Source organism: Nilaparvata lugens, chromosome 3 (assembly GCF_014356525.2).
Source record: "Nilaparvata lugens isolate BPH chromosome 3, ASM1435652v1, whole genome shotgun sequence".
NCBI lineage: Eukaryota > Metazoa > Arthropoda > Insecta > Hemiptera > Delphacidae > Nilaparvata > Nilaparvata lugens.
In genome coordinates, this window is record NC_052506.1 from 48335161 (window position 1) to 48359787 (window position 24627).

The 24627-nt window shown below is 36.6% G+C and overlaps 1 protein-coding gene across 1 annotated transcript in view; it reads left to right on the forward strand.

The window, feature by feature from the left end:
* LOC111043607 (AKT-interacting protein) overlaps positions 1–24627 on the forward strand; it is a 59123-nt gene that overhangs the window by 32880 nt on the left and 1616 nt on the right. The window contains exons 2-7 of the mRNA XM_039423911.1: positions 10136–10338; positions 15791–15855; positions 16672–16772; positions 20890–21077; positions 22028–22196; positions 24231–24359. Coding sequence (XP_039279845.1) covers positions 10136–10338; positions 15791–15855; positions 16672–16772; positions 20890–21077; positions 22028–22196; positions 24231–24314 — 810 coding nt within the window. The 3' untranslated portion in view covers positions 24315–24359. The remainder of the gene's footprint in view (positions 1–10135; positions 10339–15790; positions 15856–16671; positions 16773–20889; positions 21078–22027; positions 22197–24230; positions 24360–24627) is intronic.

Consider the following 24627-nt stretch of genomic DNA (forward strand, 5'->3'; position numbering starts at 1 on the left):
TATTGTCGGGGCTGAATTGTTTTGTGTATGAGTTCAAGATGGAGGAAAAATTACAAAAACAAATCTGGGTGCATCACGCTAAACTGGAACAATTGTATGCCAGATTGCAAAGAATTTATGACCTGTCTAAAAATGTCTCTGATCCAAAAGTTGCTGAGCAATTTTCAATCTTGTATCCTCGGGTGTCTCGGACCATTTCGGATTATGAAAAGACAGAATTAGTGGTTAATGAGTTGGAACTTGAGTTGAATAAAGATCATGTTGTAGCATTCAACGACTCACACCTAGATCTGTTTCAGTATATTGAAGTAGCGGCTAACACTCTCAAACAGAAAGAGGCGACTGTCGCTATTGCTCAATCTTCGGCAGCTACAGCAGCTAGTTCACAGCCGGTCGTGTCCGAGTCGGTACTGCCTAAAATCGACCTTCCGAAATTTGATGGGAACCAGACTCAATGGTCGGTGTTTTATGAACTATTTAAGGCATTGGTACATGACAACAAGAATTTGAACGATCAGCAGAAGGTCCAATATCTTGTAAGTAGACTTACTGGACAAGCAGCAAATATTTGTCGTCATTTGCCACCATTGGCTAACAATTATCAAATAATTGGCAGGCATTATTGACCCGCTATAATGATCCACGGGCGCAAGTCGATGCCTATTTCAAACAAATTTTTGAATTTCGTCCAATAAAATCAGAATCAAAGGCAGGTTGTATTACGATTTTGGATGGGTTTTGCAGTTCAATCAATGCATTGAAGAGATTGCAACTCACTGATTTGTCAGACTCGATATTCCTCTATCATGGCTTGAGATTGCTGGATCCAAGTTCTCATAGAAATTTTGAATCAGCCGTCCATGACAAGGCTATGCCAACTTATACCGATTATGTCAAATTCATTGAAAAGCAAATTAAGACTCTTCCTTCTGATAAGAAATGGACTGGATCATTTAATATGAAGCACAAAAAGGATAATAAATCAAAGGTGTTTGTGGTTCAATCTAATGATTCATCTAACGATGCATCTAGTAAAAATCCCAATTGTCTGAAGTGCTCAAAACCGGGTCATCGGTTGGTAGAGTGTGCAAATTTCTTGAAAATGACTCCTTGGGATTGTTATTGTTTGATTAAAGGAAAGTTGTGTTGTTTTTGTTGTCTTGATGTGGATCATTTGACTAGAAATTGTCGTAGTAAAACTCAGTGTGCTCAATGTCGAGAATCTCATCATTCTTTATTACACTTTTCCAGATCAAGTTCCAATGAAGGTGTTGCGTCCTCATTGAACTCCAAGACAGGTGGCACATCACCCATTAGTTGTTGTTCTACATCCACCGATGTAGAAAATTCGACCGTTGTGTTGTTGACCATCACTGCACATGTTCGAGATTGTAATGATCAGCTTTGTGATGTTCGTTTCTTGGTTGACACCGGGAGTCAGTGTAATTTTGTTACAGCCAAACTGTGTCAGCGTTTGAGACTACCATTCCAGCCCATGAAAACCGTTGTTTGTGGATTCGGTGGTGGTACTAGTGAAGTTTGAGGTCGTACTTGTGTATCGATTCAGTTGAAGTTGGATCCTACCATCAAGTTTTCGATGGATGCCACAGTGGTAGATAAAATCATCGACAAGTTGCCTTCTTGTGAAATTGACAGATCCAAACTTCATCATCTTGAAAATCTCACACTGGCTGATGACAAATTCTACCTTCCTAGTAGAATAGATGGCATCATTGGTGTGGAGTTAGTTCCTCACTTGCTACGTGGGAGTCCTAGTACAGGTGAATCACACAAATTGATGACTGTTAATAGTGTCTTTGGTCACATTCTGATGGGGAGAGCACCGATTCTCACTTCAACAATGAATGTGTCGAATTGTTTTACAGCCATCTGTAGTCCATTCGTTAGTAGTCCATCGTTGGATAGTTTTGTGGAATGTTCTTGGGAGTTGGAATCGTGCCCTGCACCAAGCTGTCAACTGAAACCAGAAGAGTTGGAGTGTGAGGTAAATTTTCGGAAGTCTGTACATCATGTGAAGTCTGGTCGTTTTGTTGTTGCCTTGTCATTTGTGGAGCCGCCCAGCAGCTTGGGAGATTCGTATGCTGTCGCCGAACACAGACTGCTGACTTTGGAGAGACGACTAGAGCTTGACAGCAATATTCGTATTTCATATCATGAAATATTGATCGATTACCTACATCAGGGTCACATGTCGTTTGTAGCAGATCAGACAGACCGAGGTGGTTACTACATACTGCATCACACCATCATGAAAGCAAGCAGCACTACCACGCCCATCCGAATTGTATTTGATGCTGGTTCCAGAACATCATCGGGTTTGTCATTGCACCAGATTCTTCAAGCTGGTCCCAAATTGCAAACTGACATTTTTGTTTTGTTAGTTAATTTTCGATTGTTCCCAATCACACTAACTGCCGACATTAAACAAATGTATCGACAGATATTAGTGGAGGATTCCTGCCATCATTATCAGCGTGTATTGTGAAGATTTTCGCTGGAGGATCCAATCGAAATTTATCAGCTCAATTGTGTTGTTTTTGGTGTTTCAAGCTCTCCATATTTGGCGCTTCACACCATCCACCAGCTTGTAGAGGTGGATGGAGATCGTTTTCGTACAAGGATTTCGAAGCAGACAACTCCTTGGCTATCTTGGGATTGAATTGGCAACCTAGTATGATCTGTTTCAGTTTTCAGTCAAGAGTGGTGAGGTCGTCGCTACTAAGCGTTCTATTCTGTCAGTGATGGCTTGTATCTATGATCCACTTGGTCTCTTGTCACCGTTTACATTATTTCTAAAGTGTCTTGTCCAGAAGCTGTGGAAATCAGGAGTGGATTGGGACGAGAAGCCGCCTGAGTCTATATGCACTCTTTGGGAGAATTGTCAAAAAGAGTTGCCTCTATTGTTGAAATTCACCACGTCACGTTGGTTTGTTTCAGGATTCTAACATCAGTTTGATTGGTTTTTGTGACGCATCATTGTCTGGTTATGGTGCAGTTATCTATGTGAAGTCACAGAAGGAGAGCGAGGAGCCAAGAGTTGTATTATTGTGTTCAAAGTCCAAGGTAGCACCATCTAAAGTTGTTTTAATACCTCGTTTGGAGTTGTGTGCGGCACTCTTGTTGGGAGAACTCATGAATTCAGTTGTCACTATTATTAGTGAACGTTGTCATGTGTCTCGTATTGTCGCACTCTCTGATTCTACAGTCACCTTGTGTTGGATTAATGCTCCATCCGAGAAATGGCAAACTTTTGTTGGTAATCGCGTCACAAAAATACAGGATTCTTGTATACTGGAGTGGATGCATATTGCCGGAATTGAAAATCCCGCTGACTGTTTGTCTAGAGGTTTATCACCAGTTGAGCTTGTGAACTTTCCATTGTGGCTCTCAGGTCCATCATGGATAGCAGAGGACAAATGTGATTGGCCCGTTCGAACTCAAATGGAAGAGATAGTGGATCCACCGGAGGTGAAAAAACCGTCAGTGTTGACAGTCACAAAATCTCCTGATTGTAACAGCAATGCAATATGTTCATTGATTGGTCGTTGTTCAGATTATGGTCGTCTTTTGAGAATTGTAATTCTTGTTCTCAAATTCTTACGAATCTTGCCCCAATCAGAAGAATCAGATTTCGATGTTGCTGAGAGGTATCTATGTAAAGTGGTACAGAAGATACATTTTTCATCTGTATTTGTGCAATTAGAGAAGGGAGAAGATTGTTCTATGCGCCTACGTCGCCTGTCTCCATTCATTGATAGAGGTGTGATTCGCGTCGGCGGTTGTTTGTCTCATGCTGGACTTGAATTTGAGACTTGTCATCAGATGATCTTACCAAAATCCGACGCTTTCGTATCGATGTTAATTGATTATCATCACAAGAAGAATTGTCATACTGGACCTTCGTTATTGTTGTCCTTAATCAGACAGAAATTCTGGATACTGTCTGCTCGCTCTATTATTTGTATCTGTGTCTTTAAGTGTAATCGTTGTTTCCGTGTTCGACCTAGTAATAATGCAATTATTCCGAAAATGGGTGACCTGCCTGCTTGTCAAGTGTCAAAATGCAAACCATTTGAAAATTGTGGTGTGGATTATGCTGGTCCTCTGTGTGTTACTATGACGAGATGTCATAATCCTTGTGTTTTGAAAGCCTACATTTGTCTGTTTGTGTGTATGGCAACAAAGGCGGTACATATTGAGTTGGTATCGGATCTATCAACGCCCATGTTTTTAGCTGTGTTTCGTCGTTTTTTGTCACGTCATGGACCCTGTCATGTGATGTATTCCGATTGTGGTACTAATTTTGTAGGTGCCAAGGAACAGTTGTGAAAAATATCTCAACTTTTGAACTCGTCCGAGTTTTAAACCACATTGACTAGTCAACTCGCCAAACACAGAATTGATTGGAAATTTATTCCCCCTGGTTCGCCGCATTTTGGAGGTCTGTGGGAGGCAAATTTCAAATCTGTAAAGTTGCATCTGTTCCGAGTAATTGGCAATCAACTTCTCACCTATGAGGAACTGAACACTGTATTGGTGCAGATTGAAGGTGTCCTGAATTTCCGCCCGCTGTGTGTACTGAGTGAGGATCCGCGTGAACCGCTGGCTTTAACACCAGCACACTTTTTGACTCTAACACCGTTGAAATTGTTTCCCATGTGGGACGTGGACAGTGTCCCTGTGAATCGTCTCACCAGGTATGAATTGGTCAGTCAACTTATTCAATCATTCTGGAACCGATGGAGAAGAGAGTACCTGCACGAACTTCAAAGTCATAAAAAATGGTTGAAATCACCCACTTCTATCAGTGTGGGAACGGTTGTGGTAGTTGACCAACCAAACACACCTCCATTGCAGTGGCCACTGGGTGTCATTGAACAAGTGTTTCCGGGAAGTGACGGCAAGGTTCGAGTGGCGAGTGTTCGCCTAAAAACTGGTATTTATAAAAGACCAGTAACAAAATTATATCCACTCCCAACTCAATAGTTGTTGTGATTGTTGCTTCTTCTTCTTCTTCTTTTTCTTGACCCCCTCTGCCGTTACAGCGTAGGGGTACCAGCCTCGGTCCATCTCCTCCATGCAGTTCTATCCTCAGCCATTCTCTCATATCTCTCATTGTCTTGCCTCTCTCCCTCCCAATTCCTCAGATAGCCTTCCCAGTTCATCCTAGGTCTACTCTCCGTCTCTTCCTTCCCTCTAGCCACCACACTTCCTTTACTGGGCGACATTTTGCATTCTAGTGAGGTGTCCAAACCATTTGAGTTGCCTTTCTTTTATGTCTTCCATCAGTGCTCTTCTTCCCACTTCTCCTCTCACTCTCTCATTTCGCCATCTATCGTGTCTTGTCTTTCCTATTGCTCTTCTGTGGTACCTCATTTCTGGTGCGTGTTCTGTTGTGTGTGATTGTTGCATTTTTTCTTTTGTGTTGTTTTTTGGTGTTGGTGTTTTGTTCTTTTTGGCATGTCTGGATTTTTCCTTTCCTTGGTTTTTTTTCAGTTTTGTAACTTGGCTGAAAAATAGTTTTTCAGAGGCGGGGGTATGTTCTGGCCAGAGAACTCGAATTGTAGCGCCAGAATGCCAGACTATAGTTCTGCCAATAGCAGGCTTGTGTTTGCGCCGGCACAGACCATCCTGCTTGCTTGGCATTGTGGATGTTTTTTGTGAGTCGTCCTTGTCTTGTCTGTCTTGTCTCGTCAGCCCGTTGTCTTGCAAGACAAAATTGTGTTTGTCTGTCATGTAATTTTCAATCGGAAATTTCTTGTAAATTGTTTGAGTGTAGTGTGTGTGAATTATGAATATAACAGTGTAAATAGTATTGAATTGAATTAATTTGAATCGGATTTGAATTTATAAAGAATCCAGTTTCAGCTTTGTTCAAAACATAGTGCATGGCCTGCAAGTTGAACGCGAAAAGGCAGCCCGGAAGCAAGAACCTGTCTTTTCCCAGATTTCGTCCCACCCTGAACCTGACCAAAACACCTAATAAAGGCTTCAAAGGGCAAGTAGTCAGGATTGGAATAAATTTGGTGAGCTTTTGCTCTTTTTTATTGTTCATTAATGCAGAGTTTAACTGTACAAATAACCTGGCTCAAATTGAAGATTAAATTTTGCCCCTTGTTTGTATTTGATTATTTAAATAGTAAATTACAGTCCTCTGGTAGCTCTAGCCTGAGCTTTGTTCAGAACAGCATTTATTTAGGATTTTCGTTAAATAATAATTATATATTAGCATTTGAATAAATGCATTCTCTATTTAATCCCATCTGTAACTGGTTGGCCGCTATGGCTTCGTATAAAATGAGCGCTACTATCCAGAGATTGTCAGTTTGGTGTGAGGGTAAGCATTCCTGACTGGCAATTGGGAGGTACCGGGTTCGATTCCCGGGCTGGCAACTAATTTTTGGATAGTAGTTCTCATCGAATTTCCATCTAGCTGTTAACTCTGTTGTCAATGTCTGCAGTAGCAGAAGTCTTCGGGTTGATTTACAGCATTTATTTAGGATTTTCATTAAATAATAATTGAATTTTCAATTCCGTCTCCTTCTCAATTGCTGCCATCCTCTGTCGAAGTTCATCAAGAGAGAGAGAGAGAGGAGAGAGAGAGAGAGATTGATAAATTGATTGATTGAATTGAAATTCAGCTGATGACGAAGCCATACTCTGGCTGAATAACCTTACCATTAAAGTTTAATCTCTTCTTTTCTTTCTTCTTTCCACATTACTGCTTTGCCATACAAAGTAATTATCCTTCCTTCCTTTTTCCTTTTTTCCTTCGTCCTGGCACCCCCAGAAGAAGGGAGTTTATTGCACAAAAATATAAACAAGAATAATGGATAAGAATAGTCATACAAAATTATAAGGTCTTATTATAAACCGAATCAGTTTGAAATAGATAGCAACTTATTAATCCTCTATTTCTGCGATAAAAATAAACACCAGAAAAATTATCTTCTCCGAAACCTTCTATAGAAGGTTTGACTGGAAATAATAAGAGAGATATAGTCTGATTGAATGTTTTTATTAAGGGCGGATTAAGGACTCCAGATCCTGGAGTTGACTTGAATTCGGAAAGAGAAATAGTTTTTTTTTATTTCATGTTTGCAGTGATAGAAGTGACAACTCCAACAAGCTTTTATTCTAATAATCGAATTCATAGAATGTGTACAACAGTATCTGTGAATTTTACTACTTCCCCGTCCGCTTTAAGCTGGTTTCAATGTTCAATAGGGTATTAGCTGTCGGGTATGATCACGACAACCAGACCCCTCATAGGCCTATCCAGCAGGGGATTTACTGTCGGGGAGACTAGTTGTCGTGAGCGTGTGAGGAGATAAGTTGTCGCCGACAACTAGGCTCCTTCGTTCTAGTAGGGGATTTACTGTCGGGGAGACTAGTTGACGGTAATGGTATATTTTGCCAGGGAATTTACTGACGCCTGTGATCAAAATAGCGAGAAGACTAGTTATTTGTTATTTATTTATTTCACAGTTACAGTAAATTTATGAACAAAACAAAATACATAATAATTCCATGCATGGGCCGAAGCCTGTGTGCGGGAGTCAGTTGCAACATAACTTGACTGTAGCCAACAAAAATAAATCATAATTATAGTACATGATATTTGATACTTAAGTAGCTATTTAAAGGTGCATGATTCTTAAAATAAAACTCAAAATGAAAATAATCCTTGTGATTCAATATGTAATTACAAGCGAATCAAGAATGATAATGAGGAAGATAAATTGAATGAAAAAGTAGAAAGATGATTGAAGGAAGTGTAAGGTGTTTATTATGGTGAGGATGAAGAATATGGAAGAGAGGTTGAAAAAGAGGGGATGGGACATGGGAGGAATTGAGAAAAGCTGTCAAGCAAAGAAAGAAGAAGCATTTACCGGTAATGTTTACAACCCAAGGTGAGGTAAAGCACAAAAAAATAATTTAAACAAAAGAATGTTGAACACGATTAAAAAAAAAGAAAATGCAAGCATAAGAGCAATATAGTAGGCTACTTTATACAAGTTAACACTAAAAATTATTTGCTGTTTTCAGAAAAATGTTGCAAAATATACATTAAATAATGTACGATAATAATAAATCCCACATGACATTCCATATAATGGAATCTATTTATTTTATATGGAACTTAATTTACTTTTAGAAAATGTAGTTCGATTTCAATTGATCATTAATACCTACCCTCCCCACATCGATTAACCATTTATTAACATGACGTTTGAATACATCATAAGAATTTGATCCCGAATTTTTTAAATAAAAAGGCAATCTGGAGTATAATATGTGTTTGCTTTATACAAGGAACCTGTTAGATTAATCGATTTTAATATTCTAGGAATGACTAAACCAACATGGGCAGAGTTTCTAGTGGAGTAATTATGATTAATTCTAATAAAAAAATTCTGATTGTTTCTGTAGATATACATGATCAACGATCTAGCATTTAGCTGAGAGATATTGAATACCTCAAAGTCATCGAAAAGCGTTTCAGTAGGGTATCTACGGTTTTTCTGTAATGCTGTTTTTTTATGATGGATTTTTGCATGATTTCCAAAGGTTTAATAATAGTTTTAAAAGCTCCACCCCACGCTAATATGCCATATTGTAAAATGGACTGGGCGTATGCGTAATATACGCTCTTCAACATATCTTTACTCATAAATTTATTCAAGAAATTGAATACATATAGAAGTTTCCTTAATTTGCCTCTAGTATATGTGATATGAACACTCCATTTCAAACGCTTGTCAAATATAACTCCCATATATCTATATTCAGAAACACACTCCACTCGATCACATACCAAACAATTATCGATTGATCCACATGCATGCAACCTTAAATCGATGCCCCCAGGATCAGTATCCGCTCTAAGGGAGATTGACATTTACTTTGTTTTAAGAACGTTCACGGTTAGGTGGTTCTGGTCAAACCATTTCTTAACTTTGTACAAACCATGTTCCGCCGTCCTGTAAACTTCATTCCAGCCAGAGCCACTGAAAAGGAGCGCCGTATCATCCGCATACAGAAAACATTTACCATTTCGAAGATTCAACCTCCCCAAATTATTTATGAAAATTAAAAATAGAATAGGGCCAAGAGTGCTGCCAAGAGTTATATTCAATAGGGCTAAGAGTTGTCGGGGAGACAGGTAGACGGCGACCTCTGTCAATTGTTTGAGTGAAGTTCTGTGTTAATCTGTGGTGTGTCAAATTCGGTGAGGCATTGAGGCTGGACAGGATGTGTTGTCGTCAATCAGCTTTGGATTCTCCACGAGCTTGGAATTTTCAATATAAATCTGTTTTCTCTCATTTCTGAGCTTTTTTAATTGTCCAATTTCAGAAAACATCATAATTGACAGAAGTGATACTGTATGGAGCTCCAAACAAAGATCTAAAGCTGAATTTCGCCACCTTATAGAACGTGGGGAACTTTGAAGCACTGATACTTGTATAGTCTCTACGTTTTCTGGATTAATCGCTGTTTGTGCATCCATTATTCGATAGTGTTTACTGAACAACAGGGTGAGTAAAAATTAGTAAATTACTGGGTGTCCACATGCGGTGATCAATTCAGAAAATATAGAGACTACCAGCATTAGTGCTTCAATGTCCCCGACGCTCACTCAGGTTTTGATATTCAGGCCTTTAGCTCTTTGTTTGCAGCTCGTTACAACACCATATAATTATGACATTATATTTTAATGGGACAATTTTACAAATCAAAAAAGTGGAAAAATTTGAGTTCTATTGAAAATTGTTGAAGCTATTATAGTCATTTAAAAACCTTATCATAATATAAAGTTAATGCTTCTCAGTAATACCTATTCTTGATGAGATATCAGTTGATACAGAGTGCTCTTTTCAAAAGTTTTGATAGCAAAATAAAAAGTTAGAGTTTTTCAGTACTATTTAGAATCTATTTTCAATAAGTTGAGCTAAGTCAACTCTCCTTTCTTACAAAAACACACTAAATGTTGTAGCTCTCGTGAACTAATAAGCCACTAAATTAGTACATGTATCATTGTATTCATTTTACTTCAGCGACATTTGACATTAGAATGAGAGTTAATTGTAAATTAATTGTGGATTCATTCCAGGGTTCTGAGGCAACAGAGACAAATGAACCTTTCAAACGGCAAGGCTCATTGCGAAAAGTTCTTCCTCCTAAACAATATGGAGAATCAATGCTTAGCATGTCTGCCAAAATGATCGAACGTCCACAACAATCTTCTTCGCAAACAAGTCTTTACAAGCAAGCTTACAGTCCATTCTTCCAAGAGTATAGTATAATGAGTGAATAGTAAGTATACTTTCACATTCTTTTCAACTGTGATTGGTTTTTGTGGTCTCATAGAAGCTAATGTTCATTCAAATTGTACTAGTAAAAACCAAATAACAGCTTAATTTTATCATATGCAGCAGTACAGTAGTAGTATTTTACTGGAATATTTCCCCCTTTAAATCTCATTTTGTTTATCTAAGCCTATAACAACATTTTAAATTCAACTGCATTAGAAATTTAGTGAATTCTAACGGTAGTGGAAGAACATAAAATTTCGATTAAACAACCTCCACGAAATATTTCTTGGTTGAGAATATTGCAGTGCATTTATAAACGGTAATTTGAATATATCCTTTGGTATCCAAATCCAATTAAAATTATAATGAATATACATTTTAGCTTTCCAGCGTTTTCATCATATTTTATTGTTTTATCATATTTTATATTTTAAGTGTTTGAATGCTCAATATTATCGATACACACGAATTTAAAAAAATACATTTTATACATTGTGTCGTATGGTAGATTATCATATGGAAAATTAATACATAGATATTGACAATATATAAATAGTCAAATTGATACAAACTATAACCATATCTTCATATTTCTCCCAACCGGAATTCATTTGTATGGACTTTACATGTAAATGAAATATATGAGGAGAAGAAATTCTTGTAGCCTTATGAAATATTTTAGGAAAGTAACATCCACCTCTCGCCCTCAGGACAGCTTTTATTATTATGAAAGTTGATGGTGTGGCAATCCCGGGGATACACGAGCAAGTGGTGATTGTACAGTAGTTAGTTGGCTTCAACAACAAGTGCCAAGGTGATGGAAAGGGTGGCAGACGTCTGTCTCATCATCATCATCATATGCATCCACTGCGGGAGGAGATATACCTCTCTCAAAAAAACTAGAAACCATCTGGCTTCGGATGGTAGCACCCTTCAAGGACTCCTGTCTAGGGTTACCAGGGAAAACCGGCCAACGGTCTCAAAGGCGGATGAGGAGAAATCCCAACGGCAGCGAGGGTGGAAGAGCCTAGGGATTAAACCCAAATCAAATCGAGGGTAGGGTGACCCAAACCACCCAAAGAAGACATCGTTGGGCTAATCCCCCACACGTTGGATGAAACTGGGATTCAGAGAAACACATCATGTAGCCTTGGATTAGGACTGGAAAAACGGAATAAAAGGAAACGCAATTCTATCAGATTTGGAACATGGAACATTCCAACTCTTACAGGAAAAGAAGTTGAGTTAGTGGAGGAAATGAAAAAATATAAAATTAAGGTTTTGGGTCTGAGTGAAACAAGAAGAAAGGGAGTAGGAGAGAGAGTATTGGATGGAGGATATGTCATGCGCTACTCAGGAATTCCAGAAGGAAGAAGAGCTAGTGGGGGGGGGGGTTTGCTGTAGTTATGGATGAAGACACCAACACAAGAGTTAGAAGCTGGGAAGCTGTAAGTCCTAGAATAATCAGAATAGATAGGAGAGAAAATAAGCATAATTCAAGTGTATGGACCAACAGAAGTTACAAGTGTGGCAGAAAACTATGACTTTTAATTGCAAGGCTGAAGAATGAAGGAAGCTGGTGATGATGGGAGATTTCATTGGAAGAGTTGGATTAATTAAGAGGATGGTCATGGAAGTATGCGAATGTATGGTTGTGAAAGAGTGAAGAATAATAACAGAGAGTGATTGAATACTCATCACAACACAATCTTCACATCAGCAACACTTGGCCCATTCACAAAAGAATTCATAAGATCACATTCGTGGGAGAAGGTAGGGAGGCTGAGAGTATGATCGATTACATACTGTATCAGGGCAACCTCAGGTATGCTGTCAAGGATGTTAAAGTCATCAGAGGAAATGAACGTGTATTGAAAGAGGAACTGAATTATATTAAAACTAAAAGACAGGATGAATACAGAATATATGTGAAGGAAAGAAATGATGCAAAAAGAATAGTAAAGTTAGCGAAAATAAAATCGTGACAAGATTTTGGTCAAAAAAGATTTTGTCAAAATTTTGACAAGCATGGACAGAATAATGGACGATCATTTTGAAAAGTTGTGAGATGTTTGAGAGGAATATATGGGAAGCAAGTCAGAACAATAGTGGACGAAGAAGAAAGGTTGTTGTCACAAAAAGAAGAAGTACTAGATAGATGGAGAAGATACTATGAGAGTAAGTTTCAAATGTACAATGCCCAGGATGAGGACAATCGACATGAGTTTGAGCAAATAGGGAACGAAATAGATGGAATAACAATTGTCATCAGCAGGGAGGAGGTAGTAGAATCCATTAAAGGACTGAAGGTTGGGGAGGCAGCTGGAGAGGATGGTATTGCACCTGAATTAATCAAATGGGGAGGATATATCTTGGTAGATAAATTATTGGATTTGATCAACCACACATGGCTGCAAAAAAGAGTCCCTATGCAGTGGAGAAAGAATATTATCATCCCAATTCATAAGAAGGGTCCCACCACGCAATGTGATAACTATAGAGCTGTATGCTTAACCCAGGTGGTCATGAAAATGTATACAAGCATACTCGAGAAAAGGCTGCGCAAAGTGGTGGAAGAAGATTTGGAAGATGAACAGCCGGCGGCATTTAGACCAGGCAGACAAACTGAGGAGCATATCTCGTCCCTTATCTTCGTCTCTTCTCCTTTCTGGAGCATATCTCGTCCCTTATCTTCGTCTCTTCTCCCTTCTGGAGCATATCTCGTCCCTTATCTTGGTCTCTTCTCCCTTCTGGAGCATATCTCGTCCCTTATATTCGTCTCTTCTCCCTTCTGGAGCATATCTCGTCCCTTATATTCGTCTCTTCTCCCTTCTGGAGCATATCTCGTCCCTTATCTTCGACTCTTCTCCCTTCTGGAGCATTTCTCGTCCCTTATCTTCGTCTCTTCTCCCTTCTGGAGAAGAGAAGGAACGTGTATTTGGCCTTTCTGGATTTGAAGGCTGCCTTTGACACAGTTCCAAGGAAGCTAATATGGACTGTGCTCAATAAAAAGAGAGTACCTACGAAGCTAATTAAAGCTATTATTAGTGTGAATGAGGGAATGGTGGCAAGGGTCCGCACGGGTGGAGGAATGTCAGAGGAGTTTGCCATGGAAAAAGGGACGAAACAGGGTGACAGCCTCAGCCCACTGTTGTTCATACTGGTAATGGATGAAATACACAAAATATGTAAGAGAAGGACACAAAATATGCTGGTGGGATACTGGAATATGAGGCCAATTGGCTCAAGAGCTCTCCAGTATGCTGATGATATTGTCCTTATTTGCGACACAAGAGAAAAATTACAGTAGTCTGTAACTGAATGGGCAGAGGAGTTGAAATTGAGGCAAATGATGCTGAATGTGAAGAAAAGTAAGGTCATGGTTGTGTCGAAAGGAATGAGAGAAAATGTGCAAGTTATGATGGATGGGGTGGAGATGGAACAGGTAGAGAAATATGAATACCTTGGTACAGTGTTTTCAGAGGATGGGAAAATAGATAGGGAGATGCTCAACAGAGTGAGAAAGGGAGCTGCCGCCTATTATGCAAGAAAAGATAGTATATTTGGAAAAAGAGAACTTGATAAAAAGATTAAGAATCAAATATATCAGACAGTTATTGAACCTATCTTGCTGTTGGAAGTGAAAGCTTGCCAATAAAATCATCTCATGAAAACAAGATAAGGACAGTGGAAATGAAGTGTCATAGAAAAACTGCTGGAAAGACAAGAAGGGATAGAGTAAGGAATACTAGAATAAGGGAAGAAGTGGGCATGAGAGATGTCAGTGAAAGGATAGAAATGAGGCAGTTGGGCTGGTATGGACATGTACAGCGAATGGGGGATAGTTGCAAAACAAAACAGTATGTTAATGTGAGATAATAATCTATATAATAAGAGAGAGTAGGGTTGTGTTTGTTCGTGTGTTCGTTTGTTCGCATCAAAACATGTCAACTTGTGGATTGCATACCGGAAAAACGGGAATGATTTAGATCTCCAAATTTTGCACATATATTCTAAAAATATCAATCTTGTGCACCTGGAAGCCCAAATTTTAATTTCCTTTCTAGATTTTTCAGAATTAATGTTTAAATTTCTTAATGGTAAATTAGATTTCATTGAAAAATCACCAAATCATGTGGTCGAAATTAAAAAAGGAGCATCTGTTTCTATATTGCTTTCTACCTGGAAAACATAGTTTTGAAACTTCGTTTTCCTGATGCAATGTTTGGGCCTACACGTGGCATGGATTATTAATTTTTCAGCTAGAACAATTTTTGAGACAAATGTTAAATAAACGTCTACAGTTTCATCAATGCTGTATCGGCAATATGAAAACGCATGCAGCTAATATGTCTTTCAATGAAGGTGTTGTTATTACATAAAAAAGTATATTCTTCCATTGTTATTTAATTAAAATTTTAATATTATTCCAGCCCTGATAGAATGACTGACTCACTGTACATAGGCCTATTTTGAATTCTTCTAGATTTCATTACGTCAAGTTTTAAGAAAGACCCTGCGAAGCACGGGTTACCTGCTAGTAATAATAATAATAATAATAATATCGAGTGACCTGGCTGGCTCAGGTCTGGTGTCAGAGCTTTCAGGTCGCAACTGATCAATTTCAGGGCCTCTGACATGACCTAATGACTGCTTTTTAGGCAGCCGGGACCGACGGCTTAACGTGTCCATCCGAAACACGAGAGTGGCCCGAGATAAATATCTTGCCCGGGCCGGGATTTGAACCCGGGCCTCTGAATCATAAAGCCAGCATCTGATCCACTCGACTACAGCCACTCTAATGTGAGATTGCAAGGAAGGAGAGCAGTGGGACGTCCAAGGTATTGGACAACTCATACATTCATATGAGGATTGGATTGAGGAGATAGGATGGAGAAGAGGAAAGTCTGTTTCAGAGATGAAGAGAATGGCGATGGATAGGGAATCATGGAGGAAATGGACTGAGGCTACCCCAACGCTCTAAAGGCACACTGGGGAGAGGCAAAGAAGAAGAGGGAAAAGAATATCCACCTCAATATCATTCATCACATTAGATTGTAAACATTACATTAGACAATTTTTAAACGAATACTGTGTGCAATATCTCAACAAATAATAAACTTTTCTAATCTTTAATTTCCTTAAAAATACAGCAATTTTCGATAAGTTGTCTTGAAGTTCATCCGCTTCGCAAATTATTGACTCTTGTTGCAATTTTGAAAATGAAATGTGAACGTTTGCATGTTTCTCAGTCAGTTGCACATACATACTGATACTCCGAATCCGACTACAACTCACATTCAAAATCATACATAATTGCAACATAACTTGAGTGTTACAAGTTATCTTTAAATAGGCATAGTTAAATCAGTTTAATACACATTCATTATCTGTGCAGATAAAATAATAGAATTATCGATTCGTCTATAAATTACTAAAATTCTCTTTTACAGCAACCTACTGACTAAGAAATGTCTTCCAGGGCTCTATGTTATGCCCTCCGCTTCTTCTCCTTTATGTGAGTATCATTTGAAATGTTTTATTGATGAGTAAGCCGATTGATAAATTTTTAGTAGATGTAAGACTCTCCAAGAATCCTCTTAAGGATATTTGAGTGATTTTCAAAGATAATGCAGTTGTTCTTAGAAACTACTAATTAAATGACTGATGCCCGATTCCATAAAGTTCGGTCAAGACATTATCATGGTCAAATCAAGTACGGTTTACAACGAATGTACAAGAAAATATGATTTCTATTGTAATAGTTACTATCGATAATTCCAGTGCACATTTGTAAAGCTTGACCATGTTAAAATGTCTTGACCGAACTTGGTGAAACCGGCTGTCAATCAATAATAATGCTTTGATGCTTCCATAATATTATATTATTCAAACTTATAATAAATAATTTTATATTTTGGATAAGTTTAATAGAAACGTTTATTTTAAATTTCAACCCTAAAAATAATAAGTAGTGGATCAAAATGAGTCCTAATAGTAAATTTGAAAAACAAGTATGTGGCCTGAGTCCGTACCAGTAAATGAAAAGTATATTCCATTGTAACAATTTTTATTATCATGCTTTTTTTATTGTTGATTGTAGACTGGCGACTGTAGCATTTATTAGAGTTGTATTGAGATTAGTTCTTTCCCTCCTGAAACCTGATACCTTTTGAATCACAAAATAATAGGTAGGTACTGCATCTCATTTATCGTTGCATCTTGATGCTTGATGTTTTATTCTGTAAGCTTTAAATTGTCGCCAAATAATAATAATGGTTGTTTTTTGTCAAACTGTCCACCATAAATTAATAAGAGTATATTTTTATTTCAGTATGGTTTGGTGTATTGTTCATCAAAAAAGGGCTCTATCATGGAGGTATCTTTCGTTTCAATTTGGAAATTCCCGAGACCTTTCCTGATTGCACATGTCCGGTAAGTACAGAGTCTTTCTGTATCCAATCTTTGAAGAGTATGAAAAGCTGAGAAAAAATTTTCACAGCATTATCTTCATCGGTCATTATTCGTTTGGAAAGAATTTCTGTGTCCCGATTTTAAAATCTTCAAAAACTATTTCAATGCCAGTGGGAAATATTATAGGTTCATTTATCATATTCCTAAAGTAAAATATCCCGTTATTTCTAATTTATCTAAATGTTTTCATGATTTTCGGGAATGATGAATTTCCTTAACCAAATTTTTGCTCTACTAAGAAAACTCTATTCTTTATTCACATGCATAAAATTCGAGAATATTCAAGAAAGCTAATCTTTTTTCAAATGAATATAAGAACTTTAATGAATTCATAGTGTGTCTTAATAATTTCAAAGTGTCATTCGATATAATAATTCTAACTGAAACTTGGTATTCTGGTGATAAGCCTATTAATTTTTATATAGATGGCTACAATTTGCTAAACCAGCCCAGTAAACTTAATAAATGCGATAGTCTTTGCATGTATATTAACAAAAAATATAATTTCACAGTTCTAGATTGTGAGTTGATAGAAGCTAACGCGCTGAGTGTTATTGTTCAACTAGGTAATGATTTGATAATACAAGTTATCGCAGTCTATAGGTCTCCGAACAGCAACACAGATAATTTTATCCGAGTGTTGAATAACTATCTTGAATCTCTTCCGAATAATCGTAATGTAGTTTTTGCAGGTGATATTAATAGCGATATTTTGAGCACTGATCGCTGTGCATTCCAGTATCTGAATGTTTTGAATGGAAATGGTTTTAATTCTTTAATTAATATTCCGACTAGAAAAGTGGATAATAGTCAATCTTTAATTGATCATATATTCTTCAAGAATTCTACACATTCTATCGAACCAAAAATAGCTAATGTCTTTAAATTAAATATCACTGATCACTTTGCTACCACTCTTCATATAAATCTAAACAGTAAATTGCCTCACACTCCCGTCACACAGACAAATATAATTACTATGATTGATTTTAATAAACTTAAATCATACCTACTGCACGAAAAATGAGAATTTCTGAACAATGATGATTCTGTTGATTCTATGGTTGAGAGGTTTGTTAATACTCTTACAAATTATATACATATTTCTAAATATGAAAAAAATTAATCATAAGAAAAAACCACTGAAACCATGGATCACGCTGGGCTTGATAGAGTCTATTAATGAAAGAGATAAAATTGCCAAGCAACTAAAAAAGGAACCTTTCAATACTAACTTGAAAAATAAATTCAGGACATATAGGAACCTACTGAATAATCTTATAAATCGTACAAAGGATGATTATTATAAAACTAAAATTAACGTATGTGGGAATAATGCAAAAAAATTATGGTCTTACATAAATGAACTACTAGATAGGAAAAGAAAATAAAATTAAATGCACATGAATTAAATAAATACTTTGTAAATGTTGGTAAAACTTATGCTGATAGGATACCTAAATATACCAGCCAGTCCGCTTATGAATTCAAATATAAGAAAAATAACTCGAGATTGACTGACTCTTTTGTCTTGCAAACGGTAAATGAAATTCAAATAAAAAATGCCATACTCAGTCTGAAAAATAATACATATCCAGGTATTGATGGTATAAATAGTAAAACTTCAAAAATAGTAGCCGATTTCATTGCCTATCCTTTCACATCAATTATAAATAAATGTTTTCGCGAAGGAGTTTTTCCACAATTGTTCAAGGTCGCCAAAATCAAACCTCTATTCAAATCAGGTGATAAAAAACTCACTGAGAACTATAGACCAATCAGTTTGCTTAGTTCATTAACGAAAATAATGGAGAAAGTGATAAAAATTCAAATTATTGAATTCTTTGACTTACATGGGATAATAGAAGACCACCAATTTGGATTTCATAAAAATAAATGTACTGATGATGGTCTAATCCATTTCTCAAATTCTGTGGCAGATTTGTTAAATAAGGGAAAGAAAACTCTTGCGGTTTTCCTTGATCTAGCCAAGGCTTTCGATACTGTGGCTCACAACCAACTACTAAATAAACTGGATCGAGCAGGAATCAGAGGTACAACTCTGAGATTGTTCCATAGCTACCTTGCACATAGATCACAAATTCTTACACTTGATGACTGTGTGAGTGATCTGCCTCTCTCCGGTTATGGTCTCCCTCAGGGAACAGTCTTATCACCAATCTTATTCCTCCTTTATGTAAATGAGATACTCAGATTAGACCTGAATGGAGGTGTGGTATTCTCATTTGCTGACGATACTGTGCTGATGTTTGGAGAGAGCACCTGGCAGAGAGTCTATGGAGCCGCCTCCAGAGGCATCTCCACTCTGAAGAAATGGTTAGATGTTAACTCCCTAAGCTTAAATATTGAAAAAAAAACAATATATATCGCCTTTTCAAGAAATATCTCTGGACATGAAGAGACAAATTGTACACTTAAATTGCATTTAAATTGTAATTTATTAGACGATGCTACCTGTAGATGTCCTGAGATTGAAAGGATTAGTCAAATAAAATATTTGGGTTTGATAATCGAGGAGGGATTCAAGTGGAGAAGGCATATTGAATACCTATGCCATAAACTAAGGTTTGTCTCCTATAATTTTTATAAGTTGAGGTCGATACTTGATTTATCAAAGTTGAGAATGCTTTATTTTGCAATTGTACAATCTCTATTAAATTATGGCTAGGCGGTTTGGGGTGGTACTTATGACACTCTTTTGTTACCACTATTCATTATACAGAAAATGATCATAAAAACCATATTAAATAAACCCATATTGTTCCCCTCAAAAATTGCATTCAGTGAATTGAGAGTCATGTCAATCCGTCAACTCTATGTGCTTAGCATATTTAAATATTTCAATAAACATAGAAGCTCATTTTCAAGAATCAATGTAACTCATAGAACAAGATACAATCTACATAGATATGTTACTTATGATTCGAATTTAACGGTTATTCGTAAGCAGCTGGTATACATCGCTCCTAAGATTGTAAACTGCATCCCGAACGAGCTCATCGGTGTGCCTATTAAGTTTGTACCAATAAATATTAAAAACTGGATACTTCACAACTATTTTTTCCATCTTAATATTTTATAAATTCAAAATTTTTTTCAGCTTTTAAAACTATTCATTATTGTCTAGATTAATTCACAATTAATAGCATTTATTTTAAATATACTTACCATTGTTTGAATAAAAATATTCCATTTTAAATTATTAGCTGAAGATTTAGAAACAGTTACGGTAAGTCTCTACTCCTACTGGCGAACAAGTGTTTCACTTATGCCAGTAGTTCTTCACCTCCAGCCGTATTTTACAGATAGATGATATAGATATTCAGAATAATAATTATTGTTTTTTTTCTGATTGTCACATCTTTGTAAAGTTTTTGTGTTTTGGTGAAATAAATTGAATTGAATTGAATAAGTTACTGATTGATTTGTTTTAAATGTTTTTATGTTTTGTTAAATGTTAAATGTTTTAAATGATTTTCGGGAATGATGAATTTCGTTAACCAAATTTTTGCTCTACTAAGAAAACTCTATTCTTTACTCACATGTATAAAATTCCAGAATATTCAAGAAAGCTAATCTTTTTTCAAATGAATAAGTTACTGATTGATTTTTTCAATGTTTGCAAATTATTGAAGACTTTTATAATACACATTTTTCGTTTTTTACTAAGATACATAATGTGACAAAATAATAGATTAGACTGCATCTATATTTCAATTCAGATCTAAGATTCTATGCTCTATTTTTGTTGCAGAGTAGTGTTCAACTCTTATGTTCCAATGTTTCAACTTCAATGTACCGTTCATTTCTCAAGAAATACCTATTTATTACTATGTATTCTTGAAACGATCTTCAACATACACTTTATTATCAATTGCCGAATATAACGTGATTCTCGTTGATAATGATGTATTCATAAACACAATTATAACTCAAAATCTTATTCAATCCCTCTCATGCTATTTAAAGATCTGCATTTCTCATCTCTGTGAATATTCAACAGAAGACCTCTAAATATTTATAAGACCGAAATATTTAATATTTCACTTTTTTCCAGAAAGTTGTATTCGAGTCTAAAGTCTTCCATCCTAGTATAGACATTGCAACTGGCGAAGTTTTCTTGAATCAAACATTTCCGGAGTGGAAGAAAGATGTGAACCATTTATGGCAAATACTTGAACACGTATTGCAGTTGTTTCTCAGCATTGACGTCAAGGATGCAGTCAACCAAGAAGCATCTAATCTGTAAGTACCATCAGCATATTGACCACAAATTACATAGTGCTCAAATCACATTCCTAAACGAATTTTTAACTATCTTCCCTATTGTACACATTATTCTAATCGAGCTTAAAGAGAGTGCATGATATAAGACAACTCAATCATAATGTCTGTAAAGTACACAAATACAACATTTTTAAATATTAATCTTGCTTTATCGAGCTATTTGTACAGGGTAGAGTAGAGTATGTTTTCCACTAGTGAATGGCTGAGAACGGATTGATAAAAATAAGAAAACTCACATCAAATGATAACTTTCCATTGCATTTTAGAAAAATACATAATTTAATTATTTACAAAAAACAGTTACTTGGAAATGATGTACTGATACAAATTTTAATTCTCTCCTGTAATTGATTCTCACGGCTTTTATGTCATTCACGCTGAGAGCACATGTAAGTTAAATGCTTATTGTTCAAAGTATTTATTTGAATACGGTAATCATAAAGTTTAAAACATAAAATATTTCTCAATTACGATATTGCTATTGCAAGCAAGTTTACTATCTCCTCTAATATATTTTGAAGTGTAATTAACATTTTTCTGTTACTTGAAATTTGATAATTATCAATGATTATAATCATTGAAGGAGAATTTACGTAAAAAATGAATGATACATAAACTTGAACAGCCTCCACGAGAACTAACTGGCTGGCAACTTGTTAATTTTTGTTAATACAGTACTATATAGCTATCCAGTCTAAAGACTAATAGCTAGTTTTTTCAATCCTAACATTCTATTTGAGAAATGAAACATGGAGTCGTATGAAAATGAAACGAATATTTTTCTGCTATTATTAAATAGTTATGACTTTACTCTTATTGACTCCATCAGAAGCTAGATTTCTTTCAGTCAATGCTCTACTGACTACTTTGACGCCTCTGTACAAGTGTCGCTATTTATATTTTTGCAGCTATGTGAACGATATGGATGCCTTCGTCAACCGAGTGAAAGAGAGTGTAGACTCTTCTCAGAATAATTTGTTCGACGAACCGACGTCAAGTGATCCTTACTATCTCCGATTCAATCAATATGATGAAACCCTCCATAAGACAGCAAGAGAAGCTTTAAAGTCGGAAATTGTGAGTAACAATTCTCCAATTATCAAATACAGTTCCAAGATACGTTTCTTTCATAAACATTCAGCTATTTTTCAAATTCAGAAATTTCAGATTAATGAATAGTGATACAAAATGCCAATTTCTTTGCTCTTCTTCTGGTCAGGAAACTCCTTTTTTTCTGAAATGTATCAGGGAAAATGTCCCTGAATCTGTTTTGTATCAGGGAGAATGTCCCTGAATCTGTATTGTATCAGGGAGAATGTCCCTGAATCTGTATTGTATCAGGGAGAATGTCCCTGAATCTGTATTGTATCAGGGAGAATGTCCCTGAATCTGTATTGTATCGGGGAGAATGTCCTTGAATGTCTCAATCCATCCACATTGTTAGGGACATGTAATGGACAGATTTCATGAAATTCATCAGCCTTTTATTCATTTATCAGCCCACATACAAGAATCAAACCTGAAAAAAGAGTGTTTCTCATGAAATATCATCACTTCATTAAGAGATGGATGAAAAATTAATGGAAAAATGACTTAAATGTAGCATTATAATCACCCTCCTCAAGTATGATAATTTGAGGTCATTTCATCTGAAAAAATAATATGAATATTCTCAAAACATTTTTCTCTTTCTACTGGCTTCAACCTCGCAAAATGTAAATTTTATCGCCCAGTACTATGATAGAGAAACCATACACAATAAATTTCTCATGAGATAATAGGAAACTCTCCGACAGTTACTTCAAGCCACCTGTCCAATATTAGTTGTATTACTTCAAGCTATGAGATGCAAGATTCTCGTCGTTTAAACACATACATTTTTCAAGCGCTAATTCAAGTATTACCACAGAGTTCTAACAAACAGTTCTACCTGTTCAAAATTCCTTCTCACTCTTCAACATAAGATAAACTTCCTTTTCTGTATGTTTATTCTATGCTACTGTCTACTTCGCAGCGAATCTTACTGAGAATCGGAAAGTCATAAGTTTGATGACAAGTGATTTGATTCTATATTTTTCAAATTCATTGTTAACATGAATACTTTCATTAAAAATTAGACACTACTCCTTATATAGGGTGAGTCATATTGAACTTTCCTGTTTTGGAAGGGCGTTGCACGAAGAAGGGAAGGAGCAGAAGGGTGGGGATGGTGTCATTAGACGTGCCATGACATGCAGTTTCAGTGTGACAGTGTGAGTACTGTAATGGCTTGGTCGGGACAACATCATGCGTTCGTAGTTGAAGAGTTTCTTAAAAATGGCGACTACGTGATTACAACACAGCGTGCGTTCCATTTAAATTTTGCTATTGGTCGACGTGATCCCATTCCCACTGGACCAACAATCAGAAATTGGGTATCAAATTTTAGAGCAACATCATCTGTATTAAACACAAAACCACAAGGCCGAATTAGGACGTCAACGTCAGCGGAAAACGTGGATAGATTGCGGGCTTCAATTCAACAATCCTGTTGCGTTCAGTTCGGAAACATGTCGCTTCACTAGGATTATCTTTCAGTAGTGTCCGCAAAATACTGCATAGAGACCTTAAATTTCACCCATACAAGATTCAAGTAGTGCAAGAATTAACAGTTAGAGACACACGAACAAATTTATGCCGCGACATTCAGCACTGCTTTTTTGATCTTCAGTGATGAGGCACATTTTCACCTCGCCGGAACTGTTAAAAAAAAAGAATTTTCGATACTGGGCTGAGAATAACCCACGAAACCTACACGAACGACCACTCCATAGCCCTTGAGTGACAGTGTGGATCACGTCGACCAATAGCAAAATTTAAACGGAACGCATGCTGTGTTGTGATCACGGAGTCGCCATTTTTAAAAAAATTCTTCAACTACGAACGCACGATGTTGTCCCGACCAAGCCATTACTCACACTGTCACACTGAAACTGCATGTCATGGCGCGTCTAATGACACCATCCCCACCCTTCTGCTCCTTCCCTTCTTCGTGCAACGCCCTTCCAAAACAGGAAAGTTCAATATGACTCACCCTACCAATGATATTGATTAAAAAACAATTAATTTCAGAAAACAAAACGATCTGACCATGTGTCTGGACTATCTTGGGTGCGCCCCGGCTCTTTGCAACCATTTTCTCAATCATCTTCCTGAGGAACAATTTTCTATTTCAATCGTAGCTGAGGAACACTTTTATAAGTAAGTAAAAATCTCAAAGTACTCATCTCAAACTGGATTTCTTACCTCACCTCTTATAAGGAAACAGAAAAAGGGTTACGTGTGACTGTGAAATGGATGATTTTGTGGATAAATATACGTTTGACAGTATTCATACAATCTCTTGTCTTATCTTTATCAATTATGTTCAATCTTGTTCGTGGTGAGAGAGGAGTTATGTCTGAACCAGACTTGAGGGTCTTATCAGTTCCATTGACTACTGCAGTATTTTCATTGCTATTATAGTACT